Below are 25949 nucleotides of genomic sequence, written 5' to 3'. Positions count from 1 at the left end.
TGATTAATAATGTTCTAAAACATAAACATGTTTATTTTCAAACAAAGTGGTTCAACTTTCTGATTCATTATTACAAAATAAAAATAAAACTTATGCCAAAAAAAAACAATTTTGTGGACAGTAAAGAGAAAAGTCCATGGAAGTAGACCAAACCAAACAATTCGGGAAAATATTGAAGCACAGTCATTAAGAAATTAAGTGTTGCATAACATTTTCTAAACACCATCCTCAATAAGCGATTCAAAAACTTATGCAACTGACCTTTAGAACCAGTCTAGAGAATCATACTTATTGTTTCTTGAATGGTAAGTGATGCTAAGGAATATCTGAGTTAATTTTAAATCCCAAATATCCAATTGTATTAGATATGAAATGAATAGTAAATGAATTCTCTGTCACTTTAATTTCTTTACTCAGTATTTTAAAATTATCACCAGCTTGTTCCCTTCTCCATCCTCCATCATTTCCTTTATTTGTTGTTTGTTTTGTTTTGTTTTGGTTTTGTTTTTTTTAGGTCACACTAAGTGGTGCTCAGAACTCACTCTTGGTGGAGTTCAGTGGACCATATGTAGTGCTAGGTATCGAAATGGGTTGGGCGAGAAAAATATCCTCCCCATTGAACAGCCCCTCATTTTCATTTTTATCACTATGGAGGAATGCATTTTGCATTTTATTTATTTTGCTATAAACTTCACCAATTTTATTAATGAGTGATATTAATTTAAAATTATATATAGCTAAGATACTTATATATCAATAAATTTGGTAGTAAGGACTTCATTTATCAGTCATGTGTAACATAACATGGGCATTACTCACTCTTGAACATGAAGAATTTAATTCTTATGTACCAAGTGCAAGATAAGCACCTTCACGCTCAACTATCACTCCAGCACCATAAACATTGTTTCTTTAGCTTTTCCAGATAATGAGTAGAGATAATAAATAACAAACAGTCAAAGTTGTGTTTTGATTAAGAGATTGACAAAATATAACTTATTATAGAACTATCACATATGCAATGACATCTATTATGCATTTAATCTATTAAAACACCAATATATCCTCAAACAACTAAATTTTCCAATTTTATACCCTGTATTTTATCACAACATTCCTACTGACTTTTAGTTTAAGTATTTATTATATCATTGAAAAAGTCTCAGTTAGGCTGACCAATTATACATGAATCAAAAGCAATGTCAGAGTTCCCAGTATTATGAGGTAGCATGTCATTTCTTGCAGGCTCAAGCAGCAAAAGGGCTGGAGAGTTTTGGCCATTTTTTTTCATTTTGCAATCACATAAATGTATACAAATATAGGATAGGCATGAAAAACACACCAAGAAAAGCACAGACATCCCCAATAACACACATACTCTTCATCCAGAACAAAAATGTTCTTTAAAAGACATAATGCTAATAAATTCAGTGGAGACTTTTAAATCTAGAAAAGCATATAAAACATCTAAAGGAAAACCATGAAGATGTATTTACATATTTAAAAGCAATACATAACAGAATGAAGTCATCGATGCTAAGGATCTAGTCTAATTTCAAAAACTAGGAATGTTTTTCTATTGCCCTGATTTCCTGCTGACCTTGACTGGTCCAACCACTCTGCTCTTGTGGAATGCCCCCGGCCAGTGGAAAACAGTGAAGAGTATACCCCCTCTAAGGGAGCTTTCTTGGCACAAAGATAACAAGAAAAGAGCATCTAAATAAGATTCCCCATTTTATCTTCCCTCTGTCCATCAAAGATTCTGTCATCTCTGACCTTAGAAAACACAATGTTCTCTACCAAGTATACAAGGCACCCTATTTAAATTTTAAGCCCAAATTCAAACTTCTTTGGTATCTCCAACACTGTTTAACCCAAGAATTTTTATTTGTTTGCCTGCCATGGAGGACAGGGTGAGAACTGGGATGGGCTGGGGGTAGGGATGTACTGGGGACACTGGTGGTTGAAAGCGTACATTGGTGAAGGGATGGGTGTTCAATCATGGAAGGGCTGAATCTCAAACATGAAAGCTTTGTAACTGTATCTCCCGATGATTTAATTTAAAAAAAAAGTAATGTGGAGTTCATGCCCAATTCAATCAGCTTGATCAATGGCTGAATAAGAAGCAGTACTCCTACATTATATAAAAAAAATTATTTGTGAAATGGAGACACTATTCAGAGATTTCAACTCTAACAATGAGTCTAGTTAACTCCACTTATCTGTGGCTGCTTGAAATAATTATACCATGCTGTATTTCTGGTGTGTAGTGGACATAGTTTGCTGAACAGTCTCACATGGAGAAAGAGGAGGAAAGACACTAATTCTATATTTTTAACCTTTCATTTTGACCAGAAGAGGATTAGGCAAAAACTCTGTATTTAAAAATACTGAAATTTATATTACAACAATGAAAGTTGCCAAATTTTATAGAGGAAAAAACGATGCTAAGGCACTGCAAGATAGGCAAACACAAAGAGATACCTACTTGGCTCTCAAGAGATCCTGGTCTTTAAGAGCTGAACCTTGAAGGTAGATGACTCTCTGTGACCACATTGGAATCTGTAGGACCCTTCGAACTTGCACATCCATTTCAGTTGGACACAAAATCACCACATAATAATCCTATTCAAAACAAAGTGGGCAATGTGATAGAAATGCATGATGTTTTGTTTGACACTATATAGCTAAACAGAATATCTTAGAACACTTTGGTGTATAATAATCAGAAATTCCTTGTTACTAAATGAAAGTTTGCAGTTTAAACCTGAACATAACATTAAATGATAGAAAACAATACTAAACATAATGAAGGCACTTTGACACAGTCCCCCTGACTTATTTTAGTATTATTAGGTGCCATGAAGAAAGGGTAATGACAGGATCTATTCAGCAATTTTAGAATTGCAAAGGAAGTTGACAATCATAATTTAGAGCTCCTAAGATACATATTGCATTTTTGACAATGTGTTTAAGTTTAATTCATGCTTTAACTTGTTACTTTTATTCACTTATTTCTTTATATTTATATTTCAGCCGAATACCTCCAGAACCAGCCACCACCATGCTGAGACCACTCTCTGCACACATGAAGGTACTGGCAGAGGAACAAAGGCTTGTGGGTCCCGGGACTGAGATCTCCAAGCCTACTCGGATCGGGGCTGAGCATACTCCACCCAGATCCTCCAAATTCCAGTAGGCGGGGGGGTCACACCCACCAACTGGCCCCCTGGCGCCATGTAATCCCATCAACGGCCAAGACTCAGAGACTATAAAACCCAGCTCCCGGAAGCAACATCGTATTATCTCATTCCTACTTTGGACAAACTGGCAGGCTACCGAATGTAACCTGCCCACACGGCAGAGTCTGGCAAACTCCCTGTGGCGTACCCAATATGCCAAATACCAGTAACAATGATGGGTCTCATTCTCCTAACTCTGAAAGAGCCTTGAATATGGCACTTTTTAAAAAAATCTCAGGGCTAGGACGAAGGAGGCATTACTGGGGCCTGCTCGAGGCAATCGATGAATTTCTTTATAGGGTTGAAGTGATAGCACAGCAGGTACAATGTTTGCCTTGCACATGGCCAACCTGGGTTCAATTTCTCTGCCCCTCTCGGAGAGCCCGGCAAACTACCGAGAGTATCTTGCCCACACAGCAGAGCCTGGCAAGCTACCTGTGACATATCCAATATGCCAAAAACAGTAAAAACAAGTCTCACAATTTGTTGTGAGATGTTACTTGTGCTTTCTCGAGCAAGTCGATGAACAACAGTGCTACAGTATTATTTCTTTAAAAGAAAAAAAAGTATATATATATATATATTTGTAGATATCAGTCCTGGCTGTCCTTGGTTGGCAGTGCAATGTTGCTCAAACAGTGCTGCTCAGGAGCACCAGGGCCACACATACCAGTGATGAGAAGATACTCAAGTGGCCGTGTCAAACCCAGGGCTCCACTCATGCAAGATATATGCTGTGCCCTTGAACTTGAACCACATGCCTATCCCCTCATATTGTTACTTTTAGAATAAAATTATAGCAGTTATTTCTATGATTAATATTATAAATAGGCAAAATAGAAATATTTTAATATATTGGTCCTTCAGCAAAAAAATAAGAATGTACTATTAGAGATGAAATAGCTTAAAATAGGAACTGCAGAGAGAGTACATTGGGTAGGGTGCTTGCCTTGAACATGGCCAATCCGTGTTCAATTTCCAGCACACCAAATGGACTCTGGAGCTGAGCCAGGAGTGCTCTCTAAGTGCAGAGCCAGAAGTAAGCCAGAGTACCACTGAGTATTTCTCCCCACACAACTCTGCACACAACACACATATGAAGAAATAGCTTTAAAAGGATGCTTGGAGGGCCCACTCAGGATGGGAGATGCGAGCTGAAAGTAGTCTATAGACTGAACATAATGGCCACTCAATACCTCTATTGCAAACCACAACACCCAAAAGGAGAGAGAGAGAGCAAAAGGGAATGCCCTGCTACAGAAGTGGGGTGGGGAGGGGGGAATTGGGGTGGGGTGGTGGTGGGGATACTGGGATCATTGGTGGGGGAGAATGGACACTGGTGGAGGGATTGGTACTCAATGATTGTATGACTGAAACATAAGGATGAAAGTTTGTAAGTCTATAACTGTACCTCACGGTGATTCATTTAAAAATAAAAAATTAAATTAAAAACAAACCAAAAAATGCTTGTTTTTTTACACTCAGAGCTGCCTTTCTTTCTCATCCAGGCTGGGCTGAAGAGAGCAGTCAATGGCCAGCGAATAAAGTCTTCTTGATTTGAGACAAAAAACAAATAAATAAAATAAAATAATAATCTAAAAGACATAAATCTCTCTTAAACATTACTTTTCCATTTCAAATGACATTTATCCATGAAGCAAGAGACATAGTTCAGGGGATAATGCACTTGCACTGCATGGAGTAACCCTAGTTTTATCCCTGGCACTGCATAGAGTCCTCAGACCACCGTTAGGAGTGATCTCAGCACAGCCAGGAGGAGGCCTTGGCCTGGCCCTTTCAAAAATCTATCCTTGGCAATGCCAAAAGGTATATACATATATGCTTATATATATACACATATATATAATTTGGGGACTTTAATAATCCTCTCTATTAAAAAGGTAAAGGTAAAGGTAAAGAGCCTGGCAAGCTACCGAGAGTATTCGATATGCCAGACACAGTAACAACAAAGTCTCCAATGGAGACGTTACTGGGCCCGCTCAAGCAAATCGACGATCAACGGGAGGGCCTTTACCTTTAGGGGCTGGAGCGATAGCACAGTGGGTAGGGCGTTCGCCTTACAAGCGGCCAACATGGCCGACCCGAGTTCGATTCCTCCGCCCCTCGGAGAGCCCAGCAAGCTACCGAGAGTATTTGATATGCCAGACACAGTAACAACAAAGTCTCCAATGGAGACGTTACTGGGCCTGCTCGAGCAAATTGACGATCAATGGGAGGGCCTTTACCTTTGGGCTGGAGCGATAGCACAGCGGGTAGGGCATTCGCCTTACAAGCAGCCAACATGGCCGACCCGAGTTTGATTCCTCCGCCCCTCTCGGAGAGCCCAGCAAGCTACCTCGAGTATTCGATATGCCAGATACAGTAACAACAAAGTCTCCAATGGAGACGTTACTGGGCCCACTCGAGCAAATATCCTCTCTATTAATGTTTAATATTAATGTTAAACAAGTAAATTACTAATCATATTTTGAGTTTAAAATATTTTCCATGATAGGCTTCCTTTATGGGTTGTAATGAGCACAACTAAAATCACTTAATACTAATAATTCTTTAAACACTAACAAGAATATGGAGGGATTGGAGAGAGAGCATAGCAAGTAGGACACTTGACTTGGACAAGGGCAACTTAGGTTTGATCCCCAACACCCCAGCTAGTTCCCCCAATCTCGCCAGGAGTGATCCCTGAGCACTGAGCCATGAGTAAAGCCTGAGCACTCGCAGTTCTGACCCAAAAACCTAAAAAGAATTTTTTAAATATAGTTTACTAAATATGCAAATTATTTTGCTAGAAATAAAATAGTATAGTATGCAATTACCTATTAACTTAAATTAGACTTTTAATATAAAAGATTTTAAATGATCTTCAAATTACTCATAACAGTATCTTTACAAAGAAAACATCATTAGATATATTCAGTATATATTCAGTACCATCTTGTTCTCAGGATTGTCAAACTTCTTACAAGTTTATAAAAAAATTAAAAATTACAAAGAATTTAAAGAACACTTTAGTCTTTGAACTAAATTAAAGGTATTAAATACAAAATAAAGTATACACAAATCTACATTGGCATACTACCAAGCAAAGGAGATGCAACAGTGGAATTTCTCTCTATGGACAGGTGGGGGGATTTCTCCAAATGTTCTTAACTTAGTTATTGTCCAATGTGTGGTCATTTGTTGCTACTATAAATAGGATCTAGCTATCGTCCTGGAAACCAAAGAAAAAAATGTAACTTGCAGATTTCCATACTGTTAGCAACAATACTTGATTAAATTCTGAACTGTTCAAGCAAGCAGATGATATTGAAGTGCTTTTTTTATTGCTTTATTCTATTTTATGTTAAACTCCACTGCTTCATAAAAACAGCATATATGCATTATCCTAGGGAGGAATAAAAGTAACTCTCTTAATTCAAAGAAATCCTCTCTTAGGGGCATTGAAATAATTCCATCTGTCTTTCCATGTAGATATAGAAGGAAACTTAAGATACTGAGGATCCCTTCAGCATTATTTCTATGTTCTTTGTTAGACTTGTAATTATTTTCTAAATATGAAAGCAAAATTAAAAATCCTCCATAACGTAGGCTGCCACCATAATAATATATATAATATAGGCTGACATTGAGACCACATGAACAGGTATGATGCAGCACAGGGAATGCTATTTTTAAAATGTACCTGTAATCTTGGATGAGCATAAAATTCATTTAGGAAATCCATAAGTAAGTCAATCTTCAATGAGCTGACACACAGAACAACGTGCTTTTCAGTTTGAGCTCTGTGTCGACTGTAGTTACCACCTGACTTCTGTCTCTCCATCCACAAATAGGCCAGCTGTTCAAACTGTAATGCATTTTTCACATATAAATGAAAATCACTGGACATGAAAATAAAAATCAATGCAAAATATTGACTGATTATTAGGTATGTTCATCTTTAGAGGAAACTCATAGAGATTGGTATTACCTGTGCTCCATTCTACAACAGACTTCATAAAATTGCTGCCGAGGATGCTAATGACTCCCAGGGATTTTAAGTTTCTAAGGAAATATTTTAATATGATTTTCTTATTATATCATAATATAATACTAAGAGGGCTGTGCCTCCGCTTTCTGTGCAGTAAAATATAATCATGTTTCATGTGATAAGTAAAAGAGAAAACCTTTGTCATTTCTTCCACATTCTTGTGTAAAGTACAAACTACAACTAATGTAACAAGAGAAACCCTTACAACACACAAAAAAACATTCTATTTGTATATTAGCTGGCATACAAGGAAATGTATAACCTATTTGGGAGGGATATCAGGAAGGAAAATAAGCTAGGAAGACCATGTTTATCCCTATAGAGAGATATTTCTGAGATATTGCTATACCCTTATTAAACATGATATTAGCACATATTTGTATATTGTTATATTACAAAATTTTCCAAAATTATATTAATATCAAAAATAGAAATTCTGATTTTGTAACACTTGCAAATTTCTATAATATGTAACATGGTTATGTTTACCTGTATAGGTAGGACCACAAGAGCAACACAGATCATTGCAACTACAAAAAGCTTGGAGGACCATGTCTCAGGAGTGACATCCCCGAAACCCACAGTAGAAAAGGTCACAATGCAGAAATAAAGGGAGTCAAAGAGATTCAGCTTCTTTCCTATTCGTTCCAGATGTTGAATTCCACAAATGCTAAAGAAACAAATGTACATTAAAATTATACCTTGCAAACTGGTCACATTACTTCTCCACCATTATTCTTTTGACAGCCAAAATACACTTCACAAATTAATTCAATAAATGAGATAAGCTATCTTGCAATACATTTTATATAAAATATAATAAGTTTTTAAGATTTTTATATACTAACCAGATTAAACATTATTTTGATTATTAGAAACAAATCAGACACAAAATATCATAAAGCATATTTGAACATCATGCAAAATGAACAGACTGCATTTCATGAGTGACTTAAAAAACATTTTGAAAACATCAAAAATAAAGACCAGAAATTGCTAAGTGTTTGCTTGTCAAATAGCATTAGTCTCTTTTTCTAGACACAAGAAAGAGGAATTTTAATAAAAACATAGATACAAACATGTATAAATAAAACATGTACTTCATATAAAGTATTGTGTTATATGTGTATTGTAGACCTTAGGATTAAAAATTGCCAAGTGACTCTCAAAAGGAGTCTTTCAATGGATCAATTACTCTTAATAAGCTATAAAGCCATAAAAAAGAGCAATATTGAAACCGATATATGTCCACAAAATAGTTATTAAAATAACATTACAAATAACACTACAACTAATCTTTTAAAAAGTAGAACTGTAAAAATATATTTGAATGTATAGCTGATACTGGAAGACTATAAGATACTGGAAGACTATAAGACCTGTCACATAAAAAGCAGAGTGTAATAGAATACTATTCAGCAAGAAAATGAAAATAATGATGCATGTTACTGTATAAATGGCAAACATGGTGAAGAAAATTATCTGTGAATGACTTTATACTATAGAATTTGGTTTAAAGACAGTGTTTAGGGAAAAATATAGGAAGTAGTAACTTCTTGAAACTAAAAATAGAAATGGGAAATATTCTAACTAGATTTCGTCTGTATTACCTATATTTAAAGAATGATTAAAATTTATAACTAAAATGAGTGAATTTTATGAGTCTAAATTATGCCACTTTAAAGATGTCAGAATTACTGCATGTACTTCTGTATACTCATTCATTCTAACTTTTATGTACAAAAAGCATACATAGTTCAATTAAGAAGAACATGAGGAAGAGTAAAATTTTAATTTTCAAAAATTCCTTTGTTAAGTTTAAAATGACATCCTCAGTTCTTAATTTTTTTTAATTACATGAAAAAATATTAAACTATCTTTAATAATTTTTTAGACAGAGCATAAGTATAAGGTTAACATATACAGGAGAAGGAAAGGGCAAATTTTATCAGATATTCTGAAGAAAATATTGCTCTTTTCTATTTTTTTCTTAGCCCCATATTTCCAAAGTGTTTCCCACAAAATTACCCTTGTTCTGTCTTTAGGAATTTTGGGTGAGCTGCCAGGTCATATGAGTTGACCCAGATCCATTTATTTGCTCAGTTGGTCCTATGTAATATAACAGCCAACTTAATTATAAGACTATTCAGATAGACCTTAATGTAACCAAGGAACACAACTGTTTGATAACAATAGGTATGTCTGTGGAGGAGGCTTTTCATTTCCTTTAAAAAATATTTATTTGAATATATAAATTATGCATGCATTATTTTGTACTGAAGTAGAAAATATAATGAGAGAAAAATAAAATGCATTTTAAAGATTCAAATGTTAAATGAAGGCTTATTAGTTTGCATAACTAAATATTAAAAATGAATTTCTGTACACGGATAAAATGTGCATTCCCTTACTGAAACATACATCAACTTAACCTATCAAGAAGTCTTCCATTGTGATAGATGCTTTTTATTTCTTCTTTTAATGAAACCAACACAGAAGTGCCATTTTCACACAGATGCGTGCTGAAAGTAGACTACAGACTGGACACAATGGCCACTAAATACCTCTATTGCAAACTGCAACACCCAAAAGGAGAGAGAATAAAAGGGAATGCCCTGTTGCTGAGGCGGGTGGGGTGGTGGGGGTGGTGGGAGGAATGCTCGGAACATTGGTGGGGGAGAATGGGCACTGGTGGAGGTATGGGTAAAGGATCATTGTATGACTATAATGCAAACACGAAAGTTCATAAGTCTGTAACTATTCCCTCAAGGTGATTCACTAATTAAAATAAATAAATAACGTGTGTGGTATGCTCTAATGAGCTCTAAATCAATATAAAACAAAGATTCCCACACTGGTGATTTTATACATGACAAAATGCAACTTTTCGAAGAGACTAATAAAGTGACTATGCTGAATTACTTTTAGAGTTCTAAGAATTTTTTAATAGCTCCACCATCTGCTTTTTATTAAATCAGTCATTACTCATGTTCATAGGTAACAATGTCATTATATATTTTATTAAACATTAACATTTAATCTTCTAAATCAGAGATTCCTGAAATTATTTAGCTACAGTTCTCTTCTCAGAAAAAAATCAATCAGCACCTCCCTGTAAATCTGCTCTCTTTAAACAAACAGAATGCACCCCCAACTGCACTTGAGGCTACATTTCTAGCATTCCTGGGGGGCTGAACATCAACTCTGATAAACAATATTCTAACTCAATAAATATTCTTGTAACAACAAATGAATTTTGTTCCATCCATCCAATAGAAAAAAAAATACTTACATAGCACAAGAACAATGTAATTGTTTTGAACAGTAGGTTAAATCTTGTTCTCTCCTTTAATTATTCTCAGCACACTTTAATTGGGTTCAGGTAAAGGTAAAGGTAAAGGCCCTCCCGTTGATCGTCGATTTGCGCAAGCGGGCCCAGTAACGTCTCCATTGGAGACTTTGTTGTTACTGTGTTTGGCATATCGAATACTCTCGGTAGCTTGCCAGGCTCTCCGAAATTGGGTTCAGAATGAGTGTAAAATCCCCTTCTCTGTCCTCATCTAAGATCATCTCCTTATAGATGAAGTATCCTTCAACAACTTTCTAAATTCTTGCCCTCGGGTTTTTAATAGATATCTTAAAGTTTAACATGCAAGCCCAAATTGAATCCTAGCCTCTCTTTTACAGCTGCTCCTCTCAAATTCTTCAACATCTGATAATGCCAAAGACAGCTTTCTTAGTCACTAGGCAAAAATTCTAGAATCAACTCTGACTGACCGCTTTTTTTTTCACAACCCACATCCAAACCCTTTACTTGGGGATGTAGCACAATGGTAGAATCTTTGGTTACATATGTGAGGCCCTGAGTTCAATAATTGGCAATGTAAAAAATAAGAGGAGGGGTGAATTAATTAATTAATTAAAAGGCTATTTCTTCCCCTCTGGAAAGAAAGATGGCAGCCTCTTGGGAGCCTTGTGGAAAGCCAGGTATGAGCCAGAAGTGACAGGGCGACTAAAACCTCATGAGAAGGGGGGCATTCCTGGCTCATACTCCATGCCCTACCGAGGTCACCAGTTGCCCCCACAAGCAGCTCTCCAGCACGGCCATTGCTACAGAAGCACAAGGACTTAATGCAGAGCTCAGTAGCTTGGAGTGAAAAGTGAACGGACTATGCGTTAATCCATGACACCATGTCTGCCCGGAGGGGAAAGGGTGTTGGTCCCTTCCACCTTCTCCTCTCTGGAAAGAAAGATGGCAGCCACTTGGGAGCCTTGCGGAAAGCCAGGTATGAGCTGGTGGTGACGGGGCGACTAAAACCTCATGGGAAGGAGGGTGTTCCCAGTTCGTCCTCCACCCCCTAAAGAGGTCACCAGTTGCCCCGCACGAGTGGCTCTCCGGCACGACCATGGCTCCAGAAGCACAAGGACTTAATGCAGAGTCCAGCAGCTTGGAGCAGAAAAGTGAACGGACTGTGCGTTAATCCACGCCACCATATCTGCCCGGAGCACAGACACCAATCTCTTAATTATCTGACTCTCAGTAGAAATACTTCCAGGGTTAATAAGTAAAATAGCAGAAATCCAAAACCATGCGGCCACTATCATGGCCACGCGACATCATTTAATTTTTGAACCCAGCTGTAGAAAGCAAATCATTTCACAATGCCTTTTCAGCATGTCTGATTTGGGGGTGTAAACTCTAAATAATAATGGTGCATCTTTTATCGAAACAATGAATCTAGTCAAAGTAGATAGAGTGCTAACTAGAATTCATCTGCCTCACAGGCATTGGGAGGGGTGGGGAGTGGGGGTCTATTGGGGTTCTTCGTGGTGAAAAATAAGTATTGGTAAAGGGAAATGTGTTTGATATTTGTATGATCGAGACATAAACCTGAAAGCTTTGTAACTTTTCCCACAGTGATTCAATAAATAAATAAATTATAAAAAAAAAAGGCTATTTCTTTAAAGCATGCACTTTGGCTCAATGATAAAGTATATAACTTGACTGGGATTCAACCCCCAGTACCATTCCATTAATTAATGAATAGTAAAATTATTACTAGAAATTAGAAGCAGAACCCACAGTTAACTCTCAATTATTTTTAGTGCTACCTGTAATCCCTGATATCTTCATTTTCCCCCCAACTTTCTCCCACACTGCAATAAACATTCTCCCCCTTCCCTCCACAGTCAATGTACCAGTAATAGTTGCATGAAGCTATGTCAGGTGATGCCATTTCTCAACTAAAAATTCTGACTCCACTCACTATTTGACTTAGACTATAGGCTACTGCTCTTTCATTTGCGTACAGCATGCTGCCCAGGCTGTGATTCCTCCCTCTGTGTCTGCAACTCATTTTCTCATGGCTCACATTGCCACAGCTAAGCTGACATCTTCCAACATGACCAACATGACAGGCCAAGTCCTGATTCAGAACCTCTGTTGTTCTTCACATCCACATAACTACCTCCCTAATTCCTTCAAGTTTTACTCCTCTCCTCACCATTAGAAAGATATCAATAGATAGGAATTTTGATTTTTTGATCCTGCTTCACTTTCAAAACACTGTTAGTATTTGTTTCCCATTGTTCAGTGTCCATTATCAGGAAGCACTGTGAGAATGGAGTAGCTGTTGTTCAATCAAATGTCTTTCTGATTCGTGTTGCCTGGGCACCTAAAATGCTGGCAAGCACATAAAGATAATTTTTATGTGTGAATGAATGAGGGTTCAACATATAATGAGCATAAATCTCTATCGCTCATATTTAAGATATTTAAGTAAGCAAATCCTTTATCTGTTTAGATAAAACTAAGGTTTAAAAGAAAAAGAAAAAAATAAAAGCAGAAAAACTTAACCATCATAACCCTGGTATCTGGTATGATCGACATGATGAGATTCTTGTTTGTGAAATGAATAGGAAGTAATATTCGGAAAACCTATTTAGTGTCCCACCATCCATTAATCAATATCACTTCAAACATTCAAATACAATAAGCATGTAATATAGGTTTTAGTCTACCCAATAATTAGCACTTATAAATCCTTCATTTGTTTTGATTAATTATAAGTAAAGAACATGGAAATGTGAAATGCATTGACTTAATTATTGAAATTCATTTTGCTTATATATTAAGCAAAGTAAATTTTGTTAAAATTTATCATTCTATGACATCAAATAAACATGTAATATATGTTCAGCCTCATATTTATACTTTCTATTCCATTAACATATTTTAAAACTGAACATCTAAATTAAATATGCTACATTTAGCTATTTATTAACCAAATGATTTACCTGAATCTCATTCATGTTATAATTAGTAAACACTGCATACTATAATAATTCAGTCAATCAGGCTAGCTATATAATTATCATAAATAATCTACTTTCAAAAGTGTCTAGCTACTTGAGGGGTGGAGGGGTTACTCTTGGAGACAGAAAGATAGGACAGCACTTGTGTCTTATTTTGTCCAATCCCCAACACTACATAGTTTCCTATGTATCACCTGAGCACTTCTAGAGCATCACTGGTGGCCCAGGAAATGCCTGGTCTAACAGAGTAATCAGCACCTCAGCCTTGAGCCATCACATTGAACTACAGGCACATTTGAAAAATAATTAGTAGGAGGGGGCCCTAGGGCTTCCAATCATTTCTTGGGAAGGAACTAATATAAATTCCTCTCAAAACAAGATATCTGCCTACAATAACTCTAGAATTAGGACTCTTGTTACTTTCCCATTAACCTCTGCCTTTATTTTCCTTTCTCTTTGTTGTAAATAAAGATTCAGAAACCCAAAAGGATGAAATGATTTAGAAAGAAATTGTGCAGCAATTTGTACTTGCAAGTCATGTTCCAAAGCCAGAATATTCATACTACTCAATAGACTTTTAAACTCATTGACTCATAAAAATTAAATTTAAAAGCTAATTTCAAAATTACTGATACCAAAGAAGGACCACATGGAGGGCTGGCTCCACAGCTCCCGGAGAAGAAACCAGGTTACCAAAAGAGCCGAGATCACCGGGAAGCCCCAGATGGGGTAGGTGCCGCATCCCACCTCCCCCAGATGGAACCCCGGTGACCGGAAGCCTCCACAAGCACAGCTCGAGTATGCGGGAACTAGGACTTTTCCTCCAAACCGCGAGGACGCTTATGAGTCTGCACGACATCTCTGTATATACAAAGTGATCAATGGGAAGTAAATCACCCAACGTTTCTCCCTGAAAATCAGAGTTAAGTTTGGAGCACGGCCACAGCCCCAGAAGCACAAGGACTTAATGCAGAACCCAGCAGCTTGGAGCAGAAAAGTGAATGGACTATGCGTTAATCCAGACCATCATGTCTGCACGGAGGGGAAAGGGTGTTGCCCCATTCGCCCTCTCCCCTCTGTAAAGAAATATGGCGGCCGCATGGGAGCCTTGTGGAGTGCAGGTGTGAGCCAGGGGTGTGGGGGCAACAAAAACCTCATGGGAAGGGGGGCGTTCCAGTCCATCCTTCACGCCCTATCGAGGCCACCAGTTGCCCCCCATGAGCGGCTCTCCAGCACAGCCACGGCCCCAGAAGCACAAGGACTTAATGCAGAACCCAGTAGCTTGGAGCAGAAAAGTGAACGGACTATGCGTTAATCCAGGCCATCATGTCTGCCCGGAGGGGAAAGGGTGTTGCTCCCTTCCGCCCTCCTCCCTCTGGAAAGAAAGATGGCGGCCACATGGGAGCCTTGTGGACAGCAGGTATGAGCCGGGGGTGTGGGGGCGACTAAAACCTCTTGGGAAGGGGGGCGTTCCCGTCCGTCCCTCACGCCCTACCGAGGTCACCAGTTGCCCCCCACGAGCGACTTTCCGGCATGGCCTCGGCCCCAGAAGCACAAGGACTTAATGCAGAACCCAGCAGCTTGGAGCAGAAAAGTGAACGGACTATGCGTTAATCCAGGCCCTCATGACTGCCCGGAGGGGAAAGGGTGTTGCCCCATTCGCCCTCTCCCCTCTGGAAAGAAAGATGGCAGCCACATGGGAGCCTTGTGGACAACAGGTATGAGCCGGGGGTGTGGGGCGACTAAAACCTCATGGGAAGGAGTGCCTTCCAGTCCGTCCTTCATGCCCTACCGAGGCCGCCAGTTGCCCCCCACGAGCAGCTCTCCAGCACAGCCACGACTCCAGAGCACAGAAACCAATCTCTTAATTATCTGACTCTCAGTAGAAATACTTCCAGGGTTAATTAGCAAAACAGCGGAAATCCAAAACCAACATTTAATTCTTGAACCCAGCTGTAGAAAGCGAATCACTTCACAATGCATTCTCAGCATGTCTGATTTGGGGGGAGGGGGTAAACTCTAAATAATAGTGGTGCATCTTTTATTGAAACAATGAATCTAACCAAAGCAGATAGAATGTCAACTAGAATTCATCTGCCTCGCAGGCATTGGGAGGGGTGGGGTGTGGGGTTTTATTGGGGTTCTTCGTGGTAAAAAATAAGTATTGGTAAAGGGAAAGGTGTTTGATATTTGCATGACTGAGACCTAAACCTAAAAGCTTTGTAACTTTTCCCACAGTGATTCAATAAATAAATAAATTATAAAAAAAATATTACCGATACCATGTCTCCACATTGCAAAAGTACAATTTTGTGATATGGAAAATTTTAATTAGAAGACAAAGATTAAACTGCGCTGATTCACCTAAATGGCCATACCATTGTTTCTTGATAACAGTTATGGAAAATCTATGTGCAACATGTAAAGAATATTAAGAGTGAGTGCCAACTTCTTACATACAATTATGCTTATAAAAAAGATAGCTGAGGGTTATTTGAAAATAAAAATATAAAATTTTAAATTACTGCTAGGTCATTAGAACTGAACATATTTTCAGAATGTTCATGTAATCTGTTTTTACAAACAATGACTGTTTCCTTGACAAAGGACTAGAAAAGTACATCTTCAAGATAGCTGAAAGTTATTATTACCTTATTTTATGATTCTTGAGCACAGAATAGGTAGCATATTAAAATATTTTTTTTGGTTTTTGGGTCACACCCGGCGATGCACAGAGTTTCTCCTGGCTCATGCCAGTTACTTCTGTTGTTGCTCAAGGGACCATATGGGATGTTGGGAATCAAACTCTGGTTCAGTCGTGTGCAAGGCAAACGCACTACCCACTGGGCTATCACTCCAGGCCCTAAAATATTTTTATTATTGAATTATGCAAAAATATTTCACTTATGTTTAATATTTTGCTAACAGTTGCGAATGCTACAAAATACTCCAAAAAGATTTGAAGTTATTTAAATATTCTATTTTAATAAAGATCTCTATCTTCTTTCATTCCCAGTAATCTTTGGTATTGTTATTAAACAAACACTTCATTTTTCTTTCACCATAACGGATAAATTTCAGTTAATTCTTATTTTGAGTCTATATTGAAGTTAGGTTAGTTTATTTGATAAACTAAATTCAATAATGTGCTGAAATACAACTAAATAATAACCAAAAATTCCTATTTTTCCTGAGCATTAAAAAATAAACCTTAAAAAATAAATAAAATCTAAAATCTATATTAGTCAAAGACCAAGTAAGTTTAAATATTAAAGTTGAATTGAAACCAGGTTAAAAATTAATAACGTAAAAATTTTAAATGATCAGTATCAGATATTTATTGTTATTATTACAATTATTTGGAATAAAATTTAACATTGCATTGTAACTGACAGTCATAATGAACAAATGTCTGGAACTTCCCATAAAACACAGAGAAATAGAATATGATAGGAAAAAATTCCTTCCAGGAGAAACTATTGCAAACAACCCTAGTCAGTTTCTCATTGACCATTACCTGTTCAATCCAAGCACCTCCATTTTTTTAAAAAAAAATTAATATTTTTCTTATATTTATTTATTGAATCACTGTGGGAAAAGTTACAAAGCTTTCAGTTTTAAGTCTTGGTTATACAATGATCAAACACCTTTCCCTTCACCAGTACTCATTTTTCACCACCAAAAACCCCAATATACCCCCCTCCAGCCCCTCCCAATGCCTGTGAGGCAGATGATTTCTATTTAATTTTTCTCTACATTGATTATATTCATTATTTTGACAAAAGATGCACCATTATTGTTTAGAATTCCCCCCAACAATCAGAATTGCTAAAAAGGCATTGTGAAATACTTTGTTTTCTATAGCTGGTTATGAGAATCATATAATGATTTTGTATTTCTGCAAAGAGCCAGATCATTATGAGATTGGTTTCTGTGCGTCTGGTGTATGGCCGTGCCAGAGAGCCAGTCGTGGGGGGCAACTCGTGACCTCAGTAGGGCGTGAAGGACGAGCCGGTACCACCCCCCTTCCCATGAGACTGCAGTTGCCACATCACCACTGGCTCATACCTGGCTTTCCTATAAGCTCTGAGGTGGTGGCCACCTTGCTGCCGGGGGAAGAAAAAGGCAGAAGGGAGCAGCACCCTTTACCTCCCGGGGAGGCATGGCGCCATAGTTTAATGCATGGTCCATTCACTTTTCTGCCGCAAGCTGCCGGCCTCTGGATTAAGTTCTTTTGCCTCTGAAGCCATGGCTGTGCTGGAGAGCCACTCGTGGGGGGCAACTTGTGACCTCGGTAGGGCGTGAAGGATAAGCGGATCTGCCACTCGTCCCATGAGACTGCAGTTGCCCCGTCACCACCGGTTCATACATGGCTTTCCACTAAGCTCTGAGGCAGCTGCCACCTTCTATGTGGTCCAGATGCATTTCTGCCACAAGCCGCTGGGTTTCAAGATTTGTTTCTGAGTCTCTGGGATCATGGCCATTAATCAGCTTGATCAGGAGCCAAAGAGGCCATTTGTAGGTGGTGACTGGGGGGTCTCATTGGTATGAGGAGGAAAGGGCTGGTTTCACCCCCATGTGGTGAGGCCCCGCATGTCTCGTCACTGCAGGCCCAAACCTGACTGTCCAGTGGCCTCTAGAGGATGGCAGTCACTGGGTGACCAGGGGGAACAGGCCAAGGCATGAAACCTATTCCCACCTGGAGAGGCCCAGCACCAGTAACCTACTGCAGGAACAGGACATATTTCTGGCAAAAGCCGGTGGGTTTCGAGATTTGTTTCTGAGTCTCTGGGATCATGGCCATTAAGCAGTTTGATCAGGAACCAGAGAGGCCATGTTTCCAATTATATAGCTGAGCCGGAGGTGGTTTGTGGGTGTGTCTCCCACATACCTAACTTTTGACCGTTTACTTTCTTGGTAAACTTTGCCCCAAGTTTTTGGGGTCTGGCCAAAGGCACAGCAGCAATTTTGGAGTATCTGAAAGTCTGACGGTGCCATCAGGGCTGCTGATGCACTCGCCTCACAGGTACAGACTGACCTGCTGATGGCACCATATCCCCGGACACCTCCATTTTTTGAAGGTAGGTGTCCACAATTCCTGGTGATGGTGGAAAACACCAATAAAATGGGAAGTCCAGTTACTTGAGGCAAGGTCAAGACTTCAGAGCTGCTTTAGTATGACCTCAGAGCAAGTGGGGGCTGTCAGAAATCTGGGTGAACTAAATTCTCCCAGACCCAGTGAGCTTCCTCACTATGGAGAGAAAGACACTTTTTGTTTCGAGAAGATGGGTACGGTTACTAGCCGTTGACCCCCATTAACATTAGCAGAGAGGGGTAAAAGCAGGCTGAGCCTCTGCCCCACTGTGCAATCAGTGCTCTGCAGCAGATCAAAATCAGCAGCTCACTCAGCGGAGCAGAAATCCAAGCAAGGAAAGTGAGCTCACTTGCCAGCAAGATCTTGACTGAATAAAGAAGCATTCATGTTACTGCCACAGATAAAGAGATGGGACCAGACAAAAACCAATTGTTGTTAGCAGACATGGATAGCAGTCAAAACGGGCATCCTGTTCTTGCATGCACCATCAGAAGTAAGCTTCAGGCTAGGAAAACCTGTCACACAGTTCAGTGAGAGGAGAACCAGCACTGGAAATCTAGTCAAGATAATCGTGACAGTAATCTCCAGAGGCAGCAAATACCTATGATCAAGCCTAGAAAGATCTGGAACTACAATGAACTCAGAATAGGTCTGAGTATTGAGGAGAGGAGAGTCAAGAACTGTATGCTTAGATTGAGCTTCCTTATAAGAGCCAGACGCTGAAATACAGTCACTGCCAGGTAGGTCCTTCTTCCATCTCCCACCCAAAGTATTAAAAATAATAAGAGCAAAATAAATAAGTAAACTGTCACTGTCCTCCTGTTGTTCATCGATTTGCTCGAGCAGGCCCAGTAACGTCTCCATTGGAGACTTTGTTGTTACTGTGTCTGGCATATCGAATACGTCACGGGTAGCTTGCCAGGCTCTGCCGTGCGGGTGAGATACTTTCAGTAGCTTGCTGGGCTCTCCGAGAGGGGCGGAGGAATCGAACTTGGGTCAGCCATGTTGGCTGCATGCAAGGCAAACGCCCTACTGCTGTGCTATCACTCCAGCCCAAATAAACAAATAAAAATAATAAGAGCAAAACAGAAGTTCAAATAAAAGTCAGAGTGACTCCTATGAAAAAATCAAAGCAAATGCCAAAATGATTAAGTATAGCAATAGAATGAATAAGAAAATTGTCAAGAAGTATGTATAAATACATACACATATAACACATACATACATAAAGTGTCAGGGATAGCACATAGGGTGCCCAGCATGCCGCACATGTAATCTACTTCTGAATCACATCCCCAGCACTTCAGGATATAAAACTTGAGAGTTGAATAGACAACGCATTTATAAAAACTATTATGAGAAAAATAAATCAGATAAACATACACATAATAAAATTTAAATGAAATGAGAACGGAAATACAAAATCAGAGCAAGTTCTCCAAAGATTGAAGTTAGACGTAAAATCCCAAATAGAGATGCTGGCTATGAGAAACACAACAATGACATGAAACTTCCCTGGAAAGTATAACAAATAGGCTCAATATCACAGAGGAATGAATAATGAAGATGAAATTCTAGTAATGAATAAATAGTGAAAAGAAGAGAAACAAAATTTAGGAAAAATGAAGAAACCTCATTAGAATCATTAGACTCCATTAGAAAAGGAAACACAAAACTAATGGGTATGAATAAGATAGTGAAAAGAGAGCATGGAGCAAAGTGTTTCTTCAAATACATAATAATTGAGCACTTTTCAAACCTAAGGAAAGAACTAACTTTTGAAATACAAGGAATTGACAGGACAGTCACATCTCTGAATGCAAAAATAAAAGATATACACAAATATATATAATTATTAACTGTCACTGTCACTATCCTCCTGTTGTTCATTGATTTGCTTGAGCAGGCCCAGTAATATCTCCATTGAGACAATTGTTACTGTGTTTGGCATATCAAACATGTCACGGATAGCTTGTCAGACTTTGCGGGGGAGATACTCTTGTTAGCTTGCCGGGCTCTCTGAGAGGGGCAGAGGAATCAAACTCGGGTCAGCCATATTGGGCCGCTTGCAAGGCAGATGCCCTACCCGCTGTGCTATAGCTCCAGCCCATAATTATTAAAATATTTGAAATTTAATGGTTAGAAAGTTAGTACAGTTTGTAGAGTGCTTGCCTTGCACTTACTCAGCTGATTCAGATTCAACCCCTGGTAACCCATATGGTTCCCCAAGCACTCCGGCAGTGATCCCTGAATCAAGAGCCAGAGGTAAGCCCTGAGTACAGACAAGTGTGGCCCTAAAACAGAACAAACTAAAACCTTAAAATAAAAAATTAAGTAATAAACAACTATAAAAAATTCTAAGGAAAAATGTGTGATGCAAAGAAACAGGAACCATAAGCAAGGAATCAAGGGAATGATATATTCATAGTCTAAGGGATTAAAAACTTCCAGTCAATAATACTTTAACATGTAAAATGATTATTCCAATGGCATGTAGAAATAAAACTAAAGAATCATTTCACCACCAAAGAATACTGCAAGGAATGTCAATATGATTTCTTTTACAAAACAAGAAAAATGGAAAGGATAAAACTTTGACTATGGTACTAAATGGCAATACAGAATCACAAACATAAATAAGAATATGAATAAGAATATAACTGGTTGATCAAAAATGCAAAAAAAGTCAGATCTCTTTCTAATGCCAGGCACAAAAGTCAAATTAAAATGGATTTAAGAACTACATATTATACCTGAATCCATAATGCCATTGATGCTAGAGACATCTTTAGGTATGAAATGTCACTGACAAAGCAAAGATAAGCAAAGATAAATAAATGGGACTACATTAAATTAAGAAGCTTCTGCCCCTCAAAGGAAATGTTGACTAGAATATAAAGACAGCACACTGACTAGAAAAAATATGTCTACACTCATCCAACAAAAGGTAAATATCCAAGATATATAAAACACTATAAAAACTCTACCAAAAAATCAAACCCTATCAAAAAATGGGAAGAAGAGGTGAAAAAGAACTTCTTCAAAGAATAAATATAAATGGCTAAAAGCATATAAAACTGTTTTATATATCTAATCATCAGGGATATGCAAATCAAAACAATAATGAAGTATCACCTCACACCACAGAGACTGTCACTCATCAAAAAGAACAACAACCAATGTTGGCAAGGATGTGAGGAAAAAGAGACCCTCTTTAACTGATGGTGGTAATATCAACTGGTTCAGTCTTTTTGAAAAACAATATGGGCATTCCTCAAAAAAATTAGAAATTAAGCTTCGACATGGTCTAGCAATTTCCCACCTGTGAATATACCCCAACTTCCCAAAAGCAGAAATCAGAAAATACAACTGAATGTCTACAGCCACTGCAATACTATGTACAATAACCCAAATATCAAAACAATCCAAATCCTTATGAATAGAAGACTGGATAAAGAAACTATGGTACATATACATATACACAGTGGAATACTACTCTGTCACTGTCACTGTCCTCCCATTTTCATAGATTTTATCGAGCGGGCCCAGTAACGTCTCCATCATGAGACATTGTTGTTACTGTGTTTGGCATATCAAATACGTCACGGGTAACTTGCCAGGCTTTGCTGTGCAGGCGAGATACTCTCGGTAGCTTGCCGGGTTCTCCAAGAGGGGCGGAGGAATCGAACTTGGGTCGACCATGTTGGCTGCTTGCAAGGCAAGAACCCTACCCACTGTGCTATCGCTCCAGTCCAGGAATACTACTCATCCTTAAGAAAATATAAAGTCATGCAATTTGCTGCAATGTGGATGACTCTGGAGAGTATCATGTTGAGTGAAATCAGCCAGAGGGAGAGGAATAGACTCAAAACGGTCTCTCTCATATGTGAGGTATGAGGAAGCCTCATAAAGGAATATCAAATGCCCAATGGCAATAGAATCAAAAAGGAGGAGATTTGATCTTCAGTAGGAAGCTTACTGCTGTGGCAAGGTTTGTGAAGGGATAAATTAGAGAAGAGAACATGAATACACAAGGAAAATAGGGGAGGAAAAAAGTTCCTGCCATGGGGACAGTCTAGATGCATTGGTGGAAGGCCGTGGTCACTGCTGAAAGAAATGTTGTTGGAATATTGTATGCCTTAACTTCAATCACAAATCTCTGTAACCTTATAATTCACAGTCACTCGATTAAACTAAATAAATAAGATACAAACATAAAAGGAGAAATATTTTAGGACAGAATCTGTTTAGCAAAAATATGACCAGGGGAGATGATAAAGACTATCTTAAGTACAGATATTCTGATTCAAACCTTAAGAAAATAACCAAAAATCTTTTCATTAGAGGACTAATCAGTTATTAAAAAGATCACATGAGAGCCAGAGAGACTGTACAGTAGGTAAGGTTCTTGCCTTGCATACAGTAGACCAAGATTCAGTTTCCAACACACCCCGGAATACTGCCAGGAGTGAGTGACCCCTGAGCATAGAACCAAGAGTTAGACTTGAGCACAAATATGTGCGGCCCATCTTTATTAAGGATCCCACCCCACTCCAATAAAAAAGATCTTAAATATTTTGAGACACAAATGAAAACAACCTGAGGCAACTCGTTTAAAAGGGGTAAGTTAGAAAATGAAAGGACAACTGGACAGTCTCACCTATATTGAGTATAAATGAACTGAAAAGAACTGGCAGAAGAAAAAAATGGAAAATATGAAGGGGAAAAGGAAGTAGGAAGACGAACAGAAGGAATTGATTGTTTAACAGTGCGCTGGCACTGAACAGTTGTGGTGTGTGTGTTAATAAAAATGCATTTACAGAGATATAAGTTCTACTCTCCAAAGCATATAGTATCATGAAGTCAATGGTAAATCAAAATTGAATTAAAAAGATTTAGTTTAAGTGTTCAGGTTTAGTGATTTATTGCAATAAAACGGGTGATTATTAACCTTACCCCTGTCTAAATTTAGTTTCACAATTCACTGCAATTAAAATATAAAAATAAGGCAATAGCACACATCATTCTACTTACCTGTTCATTAATTATCACCTGAAATTTACTGAAATTTATTTGTAGTAGATTGCTTTAAATGAAAAATTATAAATGAATATGTTGTTCTTCATATTCTCCATTGCCATATACATAAATTTAAAAAATAAAATAATTATAGAAAATAATTATATGATAGATGCTATAAGTTATTACTTATAATTATTACTTAAATAAACAAATGGAAGAATAGGGTGCTTGCCTTGCAAATGGCCAAAATCTCCAGCATCCCACATGGTCCCTTGAGCACTGCTAGTAGTAATTCCTTACTACAGCATCAGAAATAATTCCTGAGCAATGCTGGGTGTCTACCCCCACAAACGCCACCCCCCAAAATCTAAATGTGAAAAGGTAAGCAAAATGGATAAAGAAGAACAAATGTTTGGTGGTGAATAAAACCTAGACTTTTGATGGAGACCATGATGTAAAATATACAGATGTAGAATTAATTAGAGTTGTAAACAATGTAATTTCAATTAAAAAAATTAAAGGATAATCTTATACTATAAAAATTAGTCAAGTTTTATTCCTATACACACATTTTTGATGGTTTAATAGTGCTAGTTGTTATTTACTTGTTAAAGATGAGAATAAAAATAAAATACCACAGACTACATACACAAATATACAAACAGCTTTATGAAATCTGTAATAGAGGATATAAAATCTGTAGTAAATTTGTAATGCTGCTGCTCATAATAATACCTTGAATTAAGGATCACTTAAAATTTCTTTAAATAGAAACTTATTTTACTTAAGTCCTTTAAACTTCATGTTCCTCAATTGGAAATTGAATGTAATAATACTGACTTCATTCAGTTAAGATTTAAATAAGTTAATATTAAGTGAATTCTCAGGAAAATAAGTCTTCAATGAATTAAGTAGTAAATTTGTTATTTATATTCAAATCTCAAGATAAATGGAAGTACAAAAATGACTCAAATATGAAGATAGGAGATACAAAAGAGTATTACAAAATCTTAAGTTTCACTTGACAAAAAAAATATTATTAGACTCAAGGAAATGGAGAAAAACAAGGCAATTAAGAAAATAGTGTCATTTCCCCTTGCTACTGATTTGTTAGCAAAGTAATTAGGTGTGGAAAATGATTCATGAATTGATGTAACCCTAATTCTTTCCAATTCTTTCTCAATTCTGCAGCTTTCAACTACATTAGAACTAGAAATATGGGCAATCACAGGAGAATCCAGAAAGAAGAGTTAGGCAATCGGTAAGGCAAACCCACACTCTTTAACTAAGAACAGTTCAGCCAATAAGACTTGACCTTTGGAATGTTCACTGTTGTCATTTACAGAAACTGACAACTAATTCCTGGTGATGTAGTAAGATTTAAAAAAAAAAAGAAAAAAGATCAAAGATCAAGCACTATTTCTGCACCAAATATCAATATCAGACTTCAGTCTTATTTCATCAAAGAATATTTATTACTAAAATTATTTGAATGAAAAGATTGCAGTTGCAATTTTTTAAAAGATTGTATTTATGCATGTATTCATATAGCTTTCTAATTTAGGTTACTAATAAGTTTATCATAGGAAAGCGATGTTTTCAGATATAAATATTAATCTTAAAATAATATTAAAGATTATTTTAAAATCTTAATTATCACAAAATCAGTATTTATTTTTTAACATGTGGATTTTACATCTTGCAAAAGTTTAAAAATTACCTGTTTTTAAATCTATATGTATTCTAGGAAACAGAATCTCCACTGTGCTTACATTTATATTTTTACATAATTATAGTCAATATAATAATGAGCTTAAACTGAATTCTCAAAACACGTTCACAGCCATTTCTTTCTTAATGTAACTTAGTTTTACATGAATACCCATTTGTGGCCATCTATTTTAAAGATCACTGCAATAAAATAAAACTCCTTGAGGAATATAAAAGCATAGCACTTTAGCGAGTTTGGGGTTTTTTTTTTAATCAAAGTAGATATGCATTAAAACTATGTAAAAAAATCTTGGAATTTGCTTCAATTTCGATGAAATTGGAAGGGATTACTTTAAATAAAATAAGTCGGAGAGAAAAGAAATATTTTTTGATCTCACTCATCTGTGGAATAGAGAGAGACAAAACTTGGCCTTGGATTATGAAACTTGGAAACTTGGATTGATTAACCAACAGTGGGGTAAGTGTGGTGGGAATGAATATCAGATCAGAGGGG

General features: G+C 37.4%; 1 protein-coding gene across 2 annotated transcripts in view; it reads right to left on the bottom strand.

Annotated features, from left to right (window-relative positions):
* The window catches only part of KCNT2 (potassium sodium-activated channel subfamily T member 2), a 436080-nt gene that overhangs the window by 222676 nt on the left and 187455 nt on the right, over positions 1-25949 (bottom strand). For both annotated transcript variants that reach the window (XM_056110603.1, XM_056110604.1), the window contains exons 9-11: positions 7783-7963; positions 6946-7110; positions 2489-2625 (exon numbers count right to left, since the gene is read on the bottom strand). In XM_056110603.1, coding sequence (XP_055966578.1) covers positions 2489-2625; positions 6946-7110; positions 7783-7963 — 483 coding nt within the window. The remainder of the gene's footprint in view (positions 1-2488; positions 2626-6945; positions 7111-7782; positions 7964-25949) is intronic.

This window comes from Sorex fumeus, unplaced genomic scaffold, assembly GCF_029834395.1.
Source record: "Sorex fumeus unplaced genomic scaffold, SorFum_2.1 ptg000010l, whole genome shotgun sequence".
NCBI lineage: Eukaryota > Metazoa > Chordata > Mammalia > Eulipotyphla > Soricidae > Sorex > Sorex fumeus.
The sequence above is the reverse complement of the archived record's forward strand: the minus strand, read 5'-3'. Positions and strand labels throughout refer to the sequence as shown.